At 44.1% G+C, this 18,132-nt stretch overlaps 1 protein-coding gene across 1 annotated transcript in view; it reads left to right on the forward strand.

Annotated features, from left to right (window-relative positions):
- The first annotated feature begins 437 nt into the window (after positions 1-437).
- pi4kaa (phosphatidylinositol 4-kinase, catalytic, alpha a) overlaps positions 438-18,132 on the forward strand; it is a 31,076-nt gene continuing 13,381 nt past the window's right edge. The window contains exons 1-33 of the mRNA XM_069673177.1: positions 438-576; positions 3,796-3,912; positions 4,026-4,119; positions 4,241-4,329; positions 5,421-5,493; positions 5,592-5,854; positions 5,943-6,009; positions 6,121-6,269; positions 6,359-6,424; positions 6,509-6,605; positions 6,692-6,883; positions 6,970-7,070; positions 8,739-8,868; positions 8,946-9,075; positions 9,492-9,587; positions 9,683-9,866; positions 9,947-10,047; positions 10,130-10,298; positions 11,796-11,846; positions 12,384-12,492; positions 12,724-12,860; positions 12,935-13,068; positions 13,158-13,240; positions 13,322-13,392; positions 14,335-14,459; positions 14,568-14,649; positions 14,738-14,821; positions 14,915-15,004; positions 15,125-15,244; positions 16,294-16,386; positions 17,409-17,565; positions 17,678-17,805; positions 17,900-18,058. Of these exons, the coding sequence (XP_069529278.1) occupies positions 478-576; positions 3,796-3,912; positions 4,026-4,119; positions 4,241-4,329; positions 5,421-5,493; positions 5,592-5,854; positions 5,943-6,009; positions 6,121-6,269; positions 6,359-6,424; positions 6,509-6,605; positions 6,692-6,883; positions 6,970-7,070; positions 8,739-8,868; positions 8,946-9,075; positions 9,492-9,587; positions 9,683-9,866; positions 9,947-10,047; positions 10,130-10,298; positions 11,796-11,846; positions 12,384-12,492; positions 12,724-12,860; positions 12,935-13,068; positions 13,158-13,240; positions 13,322-13,392; positions 14,335-14,459; positions 14,568-14,649; positions 14,738-14,821; positions 14,915-15,004; positions 15,125-15,244; positions 16,294-16,386; positions 17,409-17,565; positions 17,678-17,805; positions 17,900-18,058 (3,840 nt within the window). The 5' untranslated portion in view covers positions 438-477. The remainder of the gene's footprint in view (positions 577-3,795; positions 3,913-4,025; positions 4,120-4,240; positions 4,330-5,420; positions 5,494-5,591; positions 5,855-5,942; positions 6,010-6,120; positions 6,270-6,358; positions 6,425-6,508; positions 6,606-6,691; positions 6,884-6,969; positions 7,071-8,738; positions 8,869-8,945; positions 9,076-9,491; positions 9,588-9,682; positions 9,867-9,946; positions 10,048-10,129; positions 10,299-11,795; positions 11,847-12,383; positions 12,493-12,723; positions 12,861-12,934; positions 13,069-13,157; positions 13,241-13,321; positions 13,393-14,334; positions 14,460-14,567; positions 14,650-14,737; positions 14,822-14,914; positions 15,005-15,124; positions 15,245-16,293; positions 16,387-17,408; positions 17,566-17,677; positions 17,806-17,899; positions 18,059-18,132) is intronic.

An 18,132-nucleotide genomic window follows, 5' to 3' on the forward strand; every position in this document is an offset into this window, starting at 1 on the left:
TTTTGGCCTTGAATTTTATTGATCTTTTATTACTTATTCAACAATTTTTAATTTTCACATTTACCTAGCCTTTTATTTTTTTATTTACAGTAATTTATTTAAACCTTTTTTTATTACATTATCTCTTTTTTTAGTCGTTTTATTCTGATTTTTTTTCTTTAAAAAACACTTACTAAATTAAACGTTTATTTAATTATTTCTTTTCCATTGCGACCTTGCTTAATATTCAATAATACATTTTATTTATTCATTTACTTATTCATTATTTCATTCTATATATTTCTTCCCATTGTGACCTCGATAATTATTTCTTATTTGTGTCTTAAGGTATATTATTTCCTCTTTTGACCTTGTCCTGCGCTGTTTGGACCTCGCGCTTGCCGTAGTTGTCAGTGCGGACTTCGCTTTTCACTCCTCCTTGGGACAAATGAAAGAAGATGTTTGCGTTGGTGCGGTTGTACTAAGGTATCTGTAAACATGTCTCTCAATGGAGGCGGAAGCAGAGGATTTTATTTCAACACCGTGTTGTCTTTGGCTCGGTCTTTGGCAGCTCACCGGCAGGCGCCGTTAGAGAAGGTAACGTTATTTACATTACGTGATGATAGCTAACAAGCTAATACCTGTCAAAGAGTCTTTGGCATTAAGGCCCGTCCTTAACTTCACCTCCCTACCTGTGCGGTCTATGTTGTGAATTTGAATACATGGTCAACATGTCATTCAGCTTGTAGATATTTGAATTATGTGGTAATTTTTTGATTTATGGCGACACACTAGCATTTGTAACTGACATCAAAGGTGGCTAACGGCAGCTAACGTTAGCTGTTTTGAACGTGCAGGTAATCTCAGATTATCGTTAAAGATATGTATGAGAAAGGAAAGCTGCCTTCACGTGCCATATGTTTACGACTTTCCCTCTTGGATTGATCCGCGTTTTACAACAGCTCTTAATTGGCTGCAATTCATCCAGGAAACCTAACCTGTCAGTGGCAGCTATGACTCTCTTTCCATTAACAAATTGGATAACTCAACATCTCTATAATGTTTAATTACTTGGAAATGTATAAGTAACTTTCAAAGGACACAGATACTACAAACCTGTGTCGTTCAAATCCCTTTTAATTTATAATGCCAAACACCAACCACAACAAATAATATGGGCTAGTTAGACATGTCGAGTTTAAATGCTTGTTTTGGCATTTTTAGTGTAGAGATATATATATATATTTATGACTTATTTGTAATGGTTCATGATTCTAATTGATACTTGTGTGAGTCTCACAAGCAGTCCACAAAACGTTACATGTTTTCTGTCAGTCGGTTATTTCAATTATTGCGACTTCCACCGGTTTTCACAGCACTTTATAGAAACTCAGAAAAGTGCTGAAATCCAGATCCTGTTCCCAAAGTATAAAGCAAGTGGTGCAAAAATCTAATTTATTGCATAGTGATCAATGCCATGTTAAACTAATTGCAGCTTTTTCAAGTGACAGTCGAGTTATTGATGTGTCTGGATGCAGCAATCAATAGTTGATGACAACAGTTTTAACTACAGAATGCAAACAGGCAGCTGCCTCGGGGACCCTGTAAGCCCCAGGTTCTTTATGTGTCAGTTATTATTTGGTCATTTTATTGACTTAAATTTGTTTTTTTATTTGCTCAACTCATGTACAATATCAACTGCTTAACTCTGTGTAGTCTTGTAAAAATCTGACTACTAATAACTAATATGTAATAAGTGTTTCACTATAGAAGCTGATTGTTTTTTTATTCTCTGCTTCATAAAAGAAAGCTGCCATCTATTTGATGGGAAGCTTCTGGCCCTGGACATGGAAGATTAATACGCTCCATATTTCCTTCATAATTCAAGGAAATAAGGGATTTATTATGAAGAACACACAAGACATGAAAGGCAGTCTAAGGGATAACAAAAGGGAGGACACCACCCGAAAATGTCGACAGACTGAAATAAGATTTTCCAAACTATCTCAGTTGAAGGTATCAAAGCTGGTCGACTGCAGTATATTTAATTCGCTCTGCAGGTTATGATTTGTTGTTGGTATTACAGCAATACTTTAAAAGTGAAGACAGACGTTAAACACACCCACAGAGAATGAAAAAGGGGAATTGTTCGCCATGACTTAAACAGGAAGTGTAGCCTCTGATAAAAGGGCTGTGCTAGTATATATAATACAATGAGCAGTCAGTGTTCTGTGTCAGTTTGTAGAGCCTGTAGGACCAGTCTCTACACGGGTGTTTCTTTGCTGTTATATCTATGAAAGGGTTTTGAAGGGCTGTACGCACACTGTACATGTGCAGCAAGTTTCAACAGATGTTAGTCGCTAATTGATCTGATGATTGTTTTATCAATGAAAAAAGTTAAGTTTGAGACTTTTCTATCCACAATGTTAAAAATGAGCTTCATCACAACAAGGGTTAAAAATAAGACAATTTAAGATCCTCTGTTTGCCGGGTTCCTGTCTGTCATGGACGGGGGACAGCTCCTTGGTTGGAGTGTTTTTGGCTCTAAGCACAGAGGGTTTCACGGCTCCACAGACTGTGAAGCCTTCGGAGGCAAATTGTCATTTGTTATTCTGGACTATCGACAACAGAACTCTTACCTATTGTTAAACATTTTAAGAAAAGCTTTATGTTAATTCTTATTCCTTAAAGGAAAGGAATCTTTTAAAGGTTTTTACTCCTCGAAAATATAACAACATGTTTAATTTTCACTCACGTAAGCCAAGAATACATTTGACAGAAATGCAAAGGTGCCATTTTTCTCTTGTGTTCTGCATCTGCTGTAAAAGTCTGATGTTTCTGCACCTTGAAAGTGCTTGAAATGTGCTCCTCAAAGCTATAAACAATGTCTATAAAGTCCTTCATATATTGTGATATATATTGTATTATTAAATCTGCACAGAAACAAAAGAGACAACTTCAGAGTGCTTGTTTTGTTTGACGAACACTCTTAAACAAGCAACAGTTTAATAGAAATATGACGACGGCAGCTCGGCAGCGTGGACACACCAGTGATGTGATTGTTTTTCAATGTGCAATTGTCTGTAAAACATGCGTGCATCGATTTTAGGGATTATTAAGCGTAGAGGCATAAACTCAACTTGAACTGTTAATTGATTCTGATCCCTGATGAAGCTTCTGAACGCCTTATATGGGCATGTCAGCCTGAGCACACTTGCCTCATTGTTTGCACAATAACCTCCTTTAAGTGGGCGTCTGAGCAGCCTTAAGAACATATACTCCAACTTGTTCATTAAATGTTTTCCATGAGCACATTTTTCCTGCCTCTGTAAGAGGATTAGGAGATGTCTGAGCACAACAGGTTGAACTCTGGCACACATCCAGCTACAAATCAAAACCCCTTTTTTAATTTGATAACTCCTCTGGCACCGACACCCATAACAGAGCTGCTCTAGCTTTTAATTTCAGTGTTAATACGGTGTTGTTCTACGACAGAAGTGAGCAGATGCATCACAAAAATCCTCCGCAGAAGTGAGTTAAACGTATAGAAACTAGTGATGTCGCTGTCTGTTTTCCTCTGAGCCGATGGCATGAGGCTAACTCATGCCTGAGGCAGCTTTGGCTCGATTCCTGACTTGCATTGAGGCCAAAAAAATCATTAAGGCTAATGGAACCAGGCAGGACTGATGTGTCTGTGTAAGCCCTGAGGTCAGGTGAATCTGTGCTTTTAATAGATTGTTTTATCCACATACAGTAGCAGCTCATTTTTGTAACAGAACCCGCCTCAGATGTAATCCCTGTGTCGTCTTCTCACAGGTCCAGAAGCTGCAATGCATGTGTCCCGTGGACTTCAGAGGAGTCTTCCAGCTGGACGAGAGGAGGAGAGACGCTGTCATTGCTCTGGGCATCTTTCTAGTGGAGTCAGAGCTGCAGGTAAACATTACACCTACTTCCCTCTAGACTTCAGGACACTTATGTGTTAACAGTAAGCTCACAGGTAACATTGTAAACCCTGTGTAACATGATACATAACTCTTCTGTTGCAGCACAAAGATGCTATCGTCCCCTACCTTCTTGGGCTGCTCAAAGGGCTTCCTAAAGTTCAGTGGATTGAGGAAAGCTCCGAACGCAAAGGAAGAGGTAATTACACACGATAATATTCTCTCTAAGTGTCTGTTATTCTGCTCTTTATGCATAAGCAGCACACTGTGGTGTATTATAATTTAAGCTTTTTATACTTGTTGAACTTCCTGTTTTGCAGAGACCCTTCCTGTTGCGGAGAACTTCAGCTTTTCTCTCGTAACACTCCTGTCAGACGTCGCCCAAAGTGATGAAGCTCTACGACCACAGGTGTGTGTGTGTTAGGGCTGTAACTAACCATCATATGCAGTATGGTTTCATATTCTGTGCTTATCAAAATTTCCCAGAGCCAAAGTGAGAGACTGCATCTTCCAAAAACCCAAATACTCTGTTTACAATGAAGAGGAGAGCAACAGGTCCTCACGCTAAAGGAGCAAATATTTGACTTGTTTGCTTAAAAACTAAAACAGGTTAGCAGTTATCAGACTTGTTGTAAGGTTGACCTTTTGATTAATCAGCTAAATGTTGCAGCTGTAGTGTGTGCATTTTTGGATCCTCTCCATACTGGCTGCAAAGAGGCTCCTTATAGACAGGACTGATGGACACTAAAGCCCCTTTCCCACTGGTCAAAAAAACCCGCTAACACTCGCTAACATCCGGCTGTTTTGCTTAGTGGGAAAGGTAACAATTGGCACTCAGACCCGGGTCACATGACTCTGCAGTAGACCAGAAGAACAACATACAACGGCGAATTTGTTCTTTTGTTTCGTGCAAGATGCAGCAACACTGGCAAGACAGCGAGGTGAGAGAGCTTCCTCTGATCCGAGGGGAAGAAGACGTAAGGCGACAGGTTTCCAGCACGTTTGTGACGCAGCAGAAAAGAGACTGAGAGCAGGATACTCCGCTTACAATGGGAAAAGAGACAATCTGCATTTATTAGCGGGTCTTCCCGGGTCTGACTAACCCTCGTTAACACGCTCATTTTGGTGGGAAAGGAGTTTAAGTCACAGCAGTGATGCAGTTAAAGCTGCCTAAAGCTTCAGGCTACCAGGGGGCTGCACATTTACAACCTTTGTAGTGAAAAATGTGCTCATTGAGTATTTTCTGCTGCTGCTCAGTAAGGACACGCTGTCTGAGGAAACACAAAGAAGCAGCTGTGTGCTCAGATGATTGGGTGATACCGATTTGATTTGACTCGGGCTGCCTGGAGCCTCAAATTAGTTTCAGCTGAACTTTAGAATAAATTTACACACAGAACGCAGACTGAGGATTTTGTCTTCCATCAGTGACTCTGGGATTGTGCTAGTATAGAGAGGAGGAACGATTACAACAGTTTGCTGATGGTGTAACATCTTTGTCAGATCCTGGAGGCGGTCATGGAGATCATGCAGGTCCTGCAGGATATCTGCAAGAATCCAGAGGGTCATGATAAAGGTACCAACATGACACACCGCATGTTCCCATTCTGTGTTAGTGAGCTGTTCTGTGTAAATATTTTCTGCTGCTTTAACCTTCTGGCATCTCTTTTCCAGAGTACCTGTGTAGGTACACCGTTCCCACCCTGCTCGGTGTTGCACGAGCGTTCGGTCGATACAGCAACACAGACGAGCCGTTACTCTCCAAGCTGTTCCCCCGACCCGCCGCTCCTGTGCCGCCCACAACGGAGGAACCCGACTCCATCCACCGACGCTCCTTCAATGACTTCCGCTCCATCCTGCCGAGCTCGTTGCTGACGGTGTGTCAGGGAGACACGCTGCGACGCAAAGGCTCCTCTCTGTCCAGTGTGTCACAGCAGGTAGAGATGATGTGGAAAAAGCAGAGGAGATTTAAGGCTGGTGATCCAAACCTGTGAAAAGTGACATGCCTGTTTTTTCTGTTTCCAGGCGAGTCCAGAGAGAGCCTGCTTGACCCCCATCTCGCCTGCTGACCCCTCTGCTCAGTACTTTGAAGGTCAGTACAAGTGAGGAAGCAGCAGAGCAGAGATTTTCCTTTAAAGCTGGCATATTGAACCACACAGGTGAGGTATGAAAGCACCCTTAATACCTCTGCTTTCCCTCTCAGGTTCATACCTCCCTGATGGCAGCGCAGTCGATCCTGATTACTACTTCTCCACCATCAGCTCCAGCTTCTCCGTCTCCCCTCTTTTCACTGGCAGCAGCACTGGAGAGTTTCAGGTCCCTCTGGATATGCTCAGACAGCTCCTCCACATGGTCAGCAGCCGGACAGACGCATGTGATCAAAAGGTTTAATGCAAGACGTCCAAAAACATTAAAAATCGTTGCTTTCTTTCTCTGAACAGGTTGAACAGTTTGTCTCTGAGTCGTTTTTAAAATCTCTGGATGATTCCTTGGCAGAACTTGTAGAGGTAAGACTCATCAATCAATGCAAATGTTTGTCTACTCTGTTTTTTGACTACTTCATTGAAACATTTCTGCTTCTTTCTTGGCAGTCGAATCCTGGTCTTCATCTCTACTACAAAACCTTCAGTGATCCTCTGTACGTAGCCATCTTTAAAATGCTACGAGACGCCCTCTACAATTTAAAAGGTAAAGAATCTCCTCTTTCTGTAATTTATTATAAAATATAGGCTTTACGTATGTTGCAATAACGATGTATTTCCTGCATCCCCCAGACCTTCAGACCGACTATGTGAAGGAGGTACATGATTTTGTGCTGGAGCAGTTCAGCAGCAGTCAGTCGGAGCTGCAGAGGATCCTGCACGACGTCGAGTATCTCCAGAGTGAACTGAGCCCGCTCAAGCTGCGCTGCCAGGCCAACGCCGCCTGTGTGGACCTCATGGTGTGGGCTGTGACTGAAGAGCAGGGTGAGAAATCAGCTCTTTCAAACAGGAAATGATCGGCCTTTGAGGTCAACTCTGCAAAAATGTCTCCTCTCTTTATTTTATAACAGGAGCTGAAAACCTCTGCACCAAACTGTCAGAGAAGCTGCAGTCCAAGACGTCCAGTAAAGTCATCATCGCTCACATGCCCCTCCTCATTTGCTGTTTACAGGTATCAGTTCACTTCTTCTTCCTCCGTCTCTTCATCCTCTCTTTTTGGGAACCACATAAAGAAGAGGAAGAAACTGTGACAGATTTAGCATGGCTGCTTTCCTGCTTTTGTTTCTGTATTCAGGTCAGAGTTTGTTTTGCATGATTTGGCTACAGAGGAAGTATTTGTTTATTGGGTCAACAAGTGTCTGCAGGGAAAGATACCCTTATTAAAATAATCCATCACCTGGATTCTTTACCTGTCAGTGAGCATAACAAGATTCTAATGCAAGCTCCTCTTTGAGGTACAAAAATTCATGCACATGCAGGTTGCACTGCAGGGAAGTCAGGGGATGATTCACTGTCTCTGAAGTTCACTACTAGCTAGATTTAAAGTAACGTTTGACTAAATCAGGTTGCACCATTCAAACTAAAAACGTGTTTGTAAAGTAGATATTAATTCATGGCTAAAATACACCTAATAGCCCCAAATACACCTGTAAAGAAACACCTGTTTTTTTTGTACTTAACAGGTGTTGTATATCCACTTTTACTGTATCTTAATTTTAATTTTATCTTTATTTTCCTTTCTGGATCGTGAGATTGACAGACAGGTTGGTGCAGCATCAGCAGTAGAAGGAGCTGACCCGTAAGGTGAAGCTCTCAATTTAACAGTCGATCTACTTTCCAACCCTCACCTGTGGTCACGAGCTCTGCCTAGTGACCAAAAGAATGATGTCACGGATATAAGTGGCCGAAATGAGTTTCCTCCTCAGGGTGTCTGGGCTCAGCCTCAGAGAGAGATGGTAAGGAGCTCAGACATCCGGAGAGAGCTCGGAGTAGAGCCGCTACTCCTTTGCATTGATATGAGCCAGTTGTGGTGGTTCGTGGGCGCCTCCCTGTGGAGGTTTTCCGGGCATGTCCAACTGGGAGGAGACCCCGGGGTAGACCCAGAGCTCGCTGGAGGGATTATATATCCCACCTGGCCTGGGAGCACCTCGGGATCCCCCAGGAGGAGCTGGAAGACGTTGCTAGGGAGAGGGATGCCTGGGCTAACTTGCTTAGCATGCTGCCACCGCGACCCGACTGGATCAGCAGAAGAAAATGGATGAATGGACATTTTCCTTTCCTTTTCTTTCTTTTCTCTTCCATCTAATTTAACTTAACTTTAATTTAAAAAATAAAACCTCCATTGTACAAGTGTGTGGCGTAAACTGGCAACTAAGCATAATGTAGTTAGTTGCAATTTTAATGCAATGTCTATGTCCACGTCCATGTCTATGGCTTAGTTAATAATTTTGTAATGTGTACATTAGCTGCAAAAACATCTGTTGTTCTGTCCACTCAAACAGGAAGTGACCGCAGCATCAATAGAAGTAAAAATTACAGTTGTACAGTTTGTGGATGTAAATATTTAACTAACCTACATGTTAAAATGAGTTTGTGTGGAACCTGTTTTATTAATGCATAAAACTGCACTTAGTAAACACTTGTGTTTGAACTAAGTTAAACTTGAATTTACAAACAGCTTTTGCGACTCGCTCCTGGTTGTTTGTTTTATATAAAACATGGATGAACTGCAGCCATAGTTGATTTGTACACACAAATCCATACCTGTGTGTGTGTGTGTGTGTGTGTGTGTGTGTGTGTGTGTGTGTGTGTGTGTGTGTGTGTGTGTGTCTGCCTGCAGGGTCTGGGTCGTCTGTGTGAGCGCTTCCCCGTGGTGGCCCACTCTGTCACCATGTCGCTCAGAGACTTCCTGGTGGTGCCCTCTCCTGTTCTGGTGAAGCTGCACAAATACCACAGCCAGTACACTCCAGGTAACAGCAGGACACTCTGTCATTGGCAGTCTTTTCTCAGGTGTCGTGTTTTCTCACTTAATCTTGATTTATTTTAGGAGGAGGTGAGATAAAGATCCATGTGACCAACGAACATTCCCAGTCGACCCTCAGTACGCATTCGAGTAAGAAGAGCCAGCCGTCCATGTACGAGCAGCTGCGGGACATCTCCATAGACAACATCTGCAGGTGAATAAGCCCACACAGCACTTAAACACACACCAGGGTCAAACATAGACTGTAAGTAAGAAGTAAAAGTAGTCTCAGTGACTCCCTTTGAAGCCTTGAGTTTGTTTTTTTTGGAGCCATAAGGGACCATATTTGGAAGAGATCACAGTTCTATTTGCAACCAGTGGAGTCGCCCCCTGCTGGACATGTAAAGAATGTAGGTTTAAGGCACTTATGCATTGGCTTCCTTTACAAACCTGGAGGCTACCAGGTTACTTTGGGCATTTTAACACAAAGGCTCTATATGGATTGACTTCATTTTGGCGCTAGCCTCAAGTGGCCAATCGAGGTACTGCAGTTTATGACGTTTCTCAGCCGTGGATGTTGCAGCTCATCATCAACATATCTTTTCCTTCTCTGTCTCCTTCCTCCTTCAGGTGCCTGAAAGCCGGACTCACTATGGATAACGTCATCGTAGAAGCTTTTCTCGCCAGTCTGTCAAACCGTCTCTACATCTATCAGGAAAATGACAAGTAAGTAAATCGTCACATTATACTGACTTTAATGAGGATTTAAAGTCTTAACTTGAGAGTGTATTTATTCACATTTGTTCCCCTCTCTTCCCCAGGGATGCTCACCTGATCCCAGACCACACCATCAGGGCGTTGGGCCACATCGCTGTCGCCCTGCGGGACACGCCCAGAGTGATGGAGCCCATCCTCCAGATCCTGCAGCAGAAGTTCTGCCAGCCTCCCTCACAGCTCGATGTCCTCATCATAGACCAGCTGGGCTGCATGGTCATCACGGGAAACGTAAGTAACATCCTTACCTTCACTATTGTGTTTTAATTTAGCTTTAAAACATGTCTAACTTTTCCTTTTCTTCTACTCAGCAATACATCTACCAGGAGGTGTGGAATCTGTTCCAGCAGATCAGTGTGAAAGCCAGCTCCATGGTCTACTCCACCAAAGACTACAAAGACCATGGATACAGGTGATCCCATCTTAACAGACACACACTACTCCTCATGTGTTGTCCACAGATTGTTCATGAAGGCTTTCTCTCCTGTACGCAGACACTGCTCCTTGGCTGTGATAAACGCTCTGGGTAATATCGCAGCCAACCTTCAGGCGGAGCAGATGGTGGACGAGCTGCTGGTCAACTTGCTGGAGCTTTTTGTTCAGCTCGGCTTAGAGGGGAAGAGAGCCAGCGAGAGAGCCTCAGACAAAGGCCCGGCTCTGAAGGTAAAGCAGCTGAAATCCTGCTTCAAGCTTTGCGTTAGAGCAGCGCAGCTTCACCGTGTATCTGGTAATGTGTACGCTACTTCTCAAAGCTGGAGGAGCAGGTTGTTGTGCCATTGCAGTCCAGGTGGCATAAAGGTTTAAAGGAACAATATGTCTTGTATTTACTGGAATTTATCATAACATGGTCACCAGAGATTAAGGAAACATGCACAAGTTGAAAGACTAGCTTCCCTGACAACAACGCTGCAGCCAGTATGTTCTCCTGAAATTTCCATCCCGGTGCGGAACGTCTGCGTGTGTTTTGGCCTGCACAATCCCGCCCTCTTCCCATTTCATCACCCCGGGTTGCCAGATATGAAACAAATTGGCGCACAGGGCTCGTCGCTTGTCATCGTCAAAGTGCACGTCTTGCGCTCGAGTAGATTCAGTGTCCTCAACCTGGTAACCCGCGTGAGCTTCGTGTTGTACTAGAAGCGTAGCGTGTGTGTGAGTGTGGGTGGTGGATCAAGTGAGTGAGAGACACAGGAAGTGAGAGTGTGCGCATGAGTTATGAGAGTGAACGGGGATCAGAGCGGATCAGCAGAGAGCGTTATCGGTAACTGAAAATAATGGAACGACTACAGTAAGGCTGCGTGTGTGATAAAGCCACGCACTCCTCAAGACTGGTGCCGCGCTCCCGTGTCTCGCTTCCTGCTCGCTGCTGTGTGTGTAAAGTGACCGGAGTTAGCTCCGAAGCTAGCGGCAGCTTCGGCCCTGGGGCAGACCGATAAGTCTCCGCTCTGCTTTCCAACCACGGTCGAAACTTTGAAGCAGGAAAGGATAGTATTCAAATCTGGGGAGGAGGGGGCGGGGGGAGACAACGCTCTGCTATATTTTTAATTTGGACTGCAGTACCCTTTTTAGACACTAGCTGTCAATGTTACATATTGGTCCTTTCAGGAAAGATGATAAAAAGCAATGTTTACTCCAACTATGGACCCTTGTTATGTTTCATAACCTGTCAGCTGTCTAGAGTGTGTACTGAATTTGTTTTGCAGTCATTGTTAACAGTCGTGTCAGCATTGTGTATACTAAAAACACTAAAATGAATCTTTCATCTCTAACCTTATTTTGCTACTGTTTGACAGAAGGGTACGAGCTATTTTTTGCTATCGCTGGCTTTTGAGGGCTTAATATAAACTGAGACATGGTGACGAACAAAAGTGTTGTTTATAGGCCGCCCGCCTATAAAAGGAGGACAAACTGCTTTCTATCATGGCCTCCCCCAGCGGCTTAGTCCCTCTGATATCTCCACTTTTTTGGGACAATGGTGCATGCTTTTGGAGAGTCTGCCCTGGAGAGCATGCATTGTGTGCTCGGTTGTGTAACATGAAAAGTGATTGAAGCGCTTGGGAGTGCATGTGATGTGGGATGTTTGTTTGTGCCCTGTTTTGGTGTGATTGGAGCTTTAAGATGCTCTTTTATGATCATTTTGACCCTCCGTCTTTGTCTCTGCAGGCGTCGAGCAGTGCTGGAAACCTCGGCGTCCTCATTCCAGTTATCGCTGTGGTAAGTTTATAATGTTTTATCACTTAGTTTCTTACCTGCTGCTTCATGTATTTACACATAAGCAGATATATCAGATTAAATTATGTCAGGGGAAACCTAGCAAATTTAAATTATGGAAGAGTTACGTCGGTCGACTTCTTTAGCATCAGAAACACATGAGGATGCGCTTTAAGCAAATCACGTCTATTCTCTTTACTGCTGAAATAACTGAACTTTAAAGGGTATTATGCTGCTTAGCGTGGGTGGAGTTTCAGATCTGTAGGTAAAAGTATGTTGGAGTAATCCCCAGGCTCCGGAGAGCTGGCCAATCAGAAGAAAGCGGGCTTGTAGGGGCGGGGTTTCTTAAAGAGACAGAGCTGACTGAGTCGTTTCTGGCAGAGGCTGTATGAGGGCCTGCACAGAGCACCAGTGTTTTACTGTAAATGATGCTAAGCTACTCCACAGGTATCACAGAGTGAAATATGAAGCTTGACATTAGCATAATACCCTCCTTTAATGACTCAAGGGATCTGTTTTAACTCTTCTTCTTCGTCTTAGTTGACGAAGAGGTTGCCACCAATCAAGGAAGCAAAGCCGCGTCTGCAGAAGCTCTTCAGGGACTTTTGGCTCTACTCTGTTGTCATGGGATTTGCAGTCGAGGGCTCAGGTATGCACCTCATGTTTCACACTTTATTTCTGTCTTCACTGTATGACGTACAACCAGTCAAAGCAGAGGTAGACCTGCAACCCCTGTGATCTGCGAGGTTAAATCGCTATTTTTTTCAATGGAGTCTGGTGGCTGTGAAGAGAGAAAATAACGCCTATTTCTGGTTTAAGTTAAGAATGATTTAATGTGTCATACTTCTGCATCATGATGTGTCTCTGTTGACACCTTCAGGTCTGTGGCCGGAGGAATGGTACGAGGGAGTTTGCGAGATTGCCACCAAATCGCCGCTGCTCACGTTTCCCAGCGGGGAGCCTTTACGCTCGGAGCTGCAGTACAACTCCGCCCTGAAGAACGACACCGTCACCCCGGTACGAGAGCGCACACTCACACAGAACATGTTCACGTAAAGTTCTCTGGTTTATGGTTCAGTGTTGTATTTCAGGCGGAGCTGAATGACCTGCGCAGCACCATCATCAACCTGCTGGATCCTCCTCCTGAGGTGGCTGCTCTCATCAACAAGCTGGACTTTGCCATGTCCACATATTTGCTGTCTGTTTACAGACTGGAATACATGAGGTGTGTTGAAAAGTCTACATTGCACATATTTGTGTATACGAGTGACCATTTTCAGTGATTATAACATAAGTTTATCGTTTTCCTGTCAGGATGCTGCGCGCTCTGGACTCTGACCGCTTCCAGGTCATGTTCCGATACTTTGAAGACAGAGCGATTCAGAAGGATAAATCTGGTGAGCAGAAGGAAAAAGCTTCAGAAAACATGTGCTGTGAATTGTTTATTAAATGCATTAATATGGATTATTTCTCCCCAGGCATGATGCAGTGTGTGATTGCCGTCAGCGACAAGGTCTTTGAGGTCTTCCTGCAAATGATGGCTGAAAAAGTAAGAACTGATTTTCAGCCTCAGTCCTCTCATGCTATCACGGGGAGCTAATGCCATTATGGTAGGAAAAACTGCAGTTTGGCTCTGTGCCTTTGGAGGGCGCTATCCGCTTCTCCAATGGACCCTTGAAAACCTCCACCAGAGTATGTGAAACACATCATCTGGCGGAGGCCAGGGAGCTCGCTAAACAACACTTCCTCAATCTAGGACGCCCGACTCCGATGTCACGTCTCGTTCAGAATCGTCAGGTTTGAAATGTAGACTGCAGACCTGAAGATTTTTTAGACGATGCACCGGATATATTCTTGTTATATTTCAGATTCTGTCCCGCTCTGAGCCGTTGCTTGCAGTGAAACGGTAGTATTTCACTCCAGCGTCTCTCGCTGGGCCGTTCCTTTCAGAGGGAGGGGCGCAATGCATGCTGGGCGTTGTAGGAATGTAGAATGGGTGAAACCACGAGCTGTTTGTACGACTTTCTCCACAGCTATGGCGCAAATTTCAAATATAATTGCTTCTATAGATTACAGAGAACACCAGCTTTGACTGACAGGGGCTTCTACCAAAGGAGAATTGCTCCTCTAAGAGTGTTCTGATTGCTTCTTCTTCTTTTTTATACGGTGGGGAACGTCTTTGCCACTAAACTGTCAAATTACGTTGCTCGTAACATCGAAGAAAAGGGGCATAGAGTGTTTAAAATGTTTATGGGCTCGTACAATATGTATTTTATGCGTTCCTGTGTAGAGTCAGAAAACGTTGGAGGAGGAGGGAATAAAAATAAGAAGCTGCTGCACCTGATCATCGCAGACTGATTGATTCAGGAGAGCAAGATGTGTGAAGTTTAACGCCTTGTCTAAGCATCAGACATTCTCAGGATGACAGAGACGAGCCAGAAGATCTTCTTAGTTGCAGACGTGATACTAACTAAATGTTTTTTATTTCCAGCCAAAAACCAAAGCCCACGAGGAGGAGCTGGAACGCCACGCTCAGTTCCTCTTGGTCAACTTCAACCACATCCACAAGAGGATCCGCAGAGTGGCTGACAAATATTTGTCGGGCCTGGCTGAAACGTGAGAGATCCTACATCACACATGCTGTTATACTTAAAACACTGCAGTGATTCTTTGATATGAACAGTTTAAAATGCAGCCGTGTCAACAGTGTTTCTCTGTCCTCAGTTTCCCTCACTTGCTGTGGAGCGGCCGCGTGCTGAGGACCATGCTGGACATCCTGCAGACGCTCTCCCTCTCACTCAGTGCAGTAAGCCATGAATCTGTGCATCAGTAAGTCATCTATCTTTGAGTGTGCCTTTATACTTAATAAGTGTCATGTTTGTTCTGTGTTTCAGGACATTCATAAAGACCAACCTTATTACGACATCCCAGACACACCGTACAGAATCACGGTCCCAGACACATATGAAGCCAGAGAGGTATTCAAACATCCTTTCTTCTATATATAAACCCACATGGAAATACTCCTGCTTCTGTTTCTGATAATAATTCTGGTTCTGATTATATTGTAGAGCATAGTGAAGGACTTTGCTGCACGTTGTGGCGAGATCCTTAAAGAGGCGATGAAGTGGGCGCCGTCTGTGACCAAATCACACCTCCAGGTAACTTTTATTTTGAAACCTGCTGTTTTATGAAATTTGGAACCTTGAAATCTAGAAACACATAACAGATAGAGTTTACATGGTGGTCTTTAATCGCTGTTTTTATTGGTGTATTTTCAGGAGTATCTGAACAAGCATCAGAACTGGGTGTCGGGTCTCTCCCAGCACACTGGCTTGGCCATGGCCACAGAGAGCATCCTGCACTTTGCAGGTTACAACAGACAGAGCACCACACTGGGGGTAGGTCACAAACACATTTTTTAAATGCTGATTCTAATCAATGTTTTAATATGTTGCTAGATCTGTTGATTTTGAACAAGAACGAAAATGGCTCAAGATTGGAGCCCTGTGGGACACCACGTACTTTATCCTCAGGATTCACTGTGTTTTGAATGTACTTAGTTTTTTTGTACTGCTGCACTCCAGAACTTCTTATCTAAATGTTTACTTAACTCTTTTAATTAAGTTTTTATTTTAATCTATTTTTGCTATTTATCACATTTCTCTTAATGTTCTTAATGCTGTTTCTGGCCGACCACCGGGGTCAGCCCTACACACGGGTCTGTATGTGACTGACCGAGTAACTAACTAGAGAGTTGCGACATCGCAATAACGGATCATTGAGCATACTGGACCTCTATATGGTCTATATGGCTCTGGATACTTTGTTCGGGGAGTAGGCGGGGCTGCTCCTCCGCTGCTCGTCTGCTGTCCTCACTTACGTCTCACCTGCTTTCAAACACGTCGTCCTCGGCCTCATGAGGACAGTCCTTGTAACACATCACCCACAAAGCGCACATTGACCTGATGCGGTCAGCCACATTGGAAGTTTTGACCACATCTTGTTAATTGTGTAAAGCAAATGAATGGTGCGCTATATATACTTTTGCCTTCATTTATGAGTCTTTGCAGAGATATGATTTTAGATTTTAGATGCCCGGGAAGTTGTGAAATACATCCTGAGTACAGTAAGAGTGCCATGTTTGTAAATCTGGATTAAATACAGTTTAACAGTAGTATGAGGTCACACATGCACAGAGATTAATTAAAGTCACATTTTGTTCCGTCTGATGAAAAACACTACTCGTTATTATTTACATAAGTGACCCGTACAGTACGTCTAAGTGACAAAAAAACACACAGAACTTAATTACAACAAATTCAGGCGTGAAATGCAAACAAAAAATCCTATTGTCATCCTTCTGTCAGCTTTTTTTTTTTTTTTTTACATTCTTTCTAAATAATAAAAAACGAATCATAAGCTAAATTCATATTTTTTCCTCCTGTAGTCGACTCAGCTAACGGAGAGGCCGGCCTGTGTGAAGAAGGACTACTCTAACTTCATGGCTTCCCTCAACCTCAGGAACAGATACGCAGGAGAGGTAAGAGCTTAGAATCATACCTGTTATTTCGACTCCAGCTCCATCACTCTCTGTTATCACTTGTGCTGTGTCTTGATGCAGCAGAATTCACAATGTAGTTGTTCTTACTCACTGTTTTTCTGGTTCTGTTGAAGTTCTCACTACCTATAGATGAGCTAAAAAAAGCAGCCTGAACACTTTTAAAACACAGAAAATGTATGTAAAACAGCTGAAACCTGCTGGACATTAGAAATGTGGTCTTTGTTTTTCCTTTGGACACTGAAATCTTGTTGAATCTATCATGAAGCCGTATAGTGCCCGCAATATTGCTGACGCTGCACCAACCCGTCTGTTAATCTCACGGTCCATTTCACCCTCACTTATGAACAAGACCCCGAGATACTTGAACTCCTTCGCTCTGGGCAAAACCTCTCTTCCTGCAGAGAACCATGACCTCAGCCTTGGAGGTGCCGACTCTCATCCCAGCCGCTTCACACTCAGCTGCAAACAGTCTCAGTGGTAAAGAAGGAGCTGACCCGTAAGACTTAGCAGCCGATATACGTTCCAACCCTCACCTGTGATCATGAGCTTAGGTAGGGACCAAAATAAATGCGGATACAAGAGGCTGAAATGAGCTTCCTCCTCAGGGCTCAGCCTTAGAGAGAGGGTAAGAGGCTCGGACATCCGGAGGGAGCATCGGAGTAGGGCTGCGACTCCTTTGCATCGAAAGGAGCTAGTTGAGGTGGTTTGGGCACCTGATTCAGATGCCTCCTGGGCAGACCCAGAGCTCGTTCGAGGGATTACATATCCTACCTGGCCTGGGAACACCTCGGGATCCCCCAGGAGGAGCTAGGAAATGTTGCTAGGGAGACAGACGCCTGGGCTAACTTGCTTAGCATGCTGCCGCCATGACCCAACTCCAGATAAGTGAAAGAAAATGGATGGATGAAGCAGTACAGCAGCTGGAACAAGATGTGGCCATAAACTCAGATGCAGAGGTAGAAGACTTCCTCCTGCTCATGTCTTCTGTCGTTTGTCTGTAGGTGTCCGGTATGATCCACTTCGCCCAGGCCGTGCGAGGACAGTCCGATCTGGGCCGGCTGATGATCAAACAGATGGGAGAGGCGTTAGACTCCGCACAGCCCGAGGCCTTCACCGAGGCCATGTTCAAGCTGGCCGCCCTACTCATCAGCACCAAAGGTTACACTTTCTTTGCTGTTATCGCTCGTTATTGTGTTTAATAGTTAATGCAGGAATCAAGATTTGTTGTCTGACTTTCTTTTCTGTGTGTTTTCTGTTGCCTGGACTCCAGACTGCGACCCTCAGCTGCTGCACCACCTCTGCTGGTCCCCTCTCAAGATGTTCACCGCTCACGGCATGGAAACAGCCATCGCCTGCTGGGAGTGGCTGCTGGCAGCTCGTGTTGGAGTGGAAGTCCCGGTAGATGCAGTCGATGTTTATTTATCATTTCACTTTTCTCCTTGTTTCATGAGTGTATTTGTCTTGTTTACACATCTCCCCTCTGTTTGCCTAGTTTATGCGGGAGATGGCTGGAGCGTGGCAGATGACCGTGGAGCTGAAGATGGGCTTGTTCTCAGACGCTCAGGTGGAGGCCGATCCTCTAGCTGCTTCAGAGGAGAGTCAGCCTGTCCCCTGCCCTCCAGATGTGACCCCTCACCAAATATGGATCGAGGTCAGACACTTTCCTTTTTTAAAGCTACACGCTCTTATCTGCAGTCCACTTATGGCTCTTATGTCTGCCTCTTC

This window comes from Semicossyphus pulcher, unplaced genomic scaffold (assembly GCF_022749685.1).
Source record: "Semicossyphus pulcher isolate SPU_LCO1_2020_fin unplaced genomic scaffold, fSemPul1.0.p SCAF_22, whole genome shotgun sequence".
Lineage (NCBI taxonomy): Eukaryota > Metazoa > Chordata > Actinopteri > Labriformes > Labridae > Semicossyphus > Semicossyphus pulcher.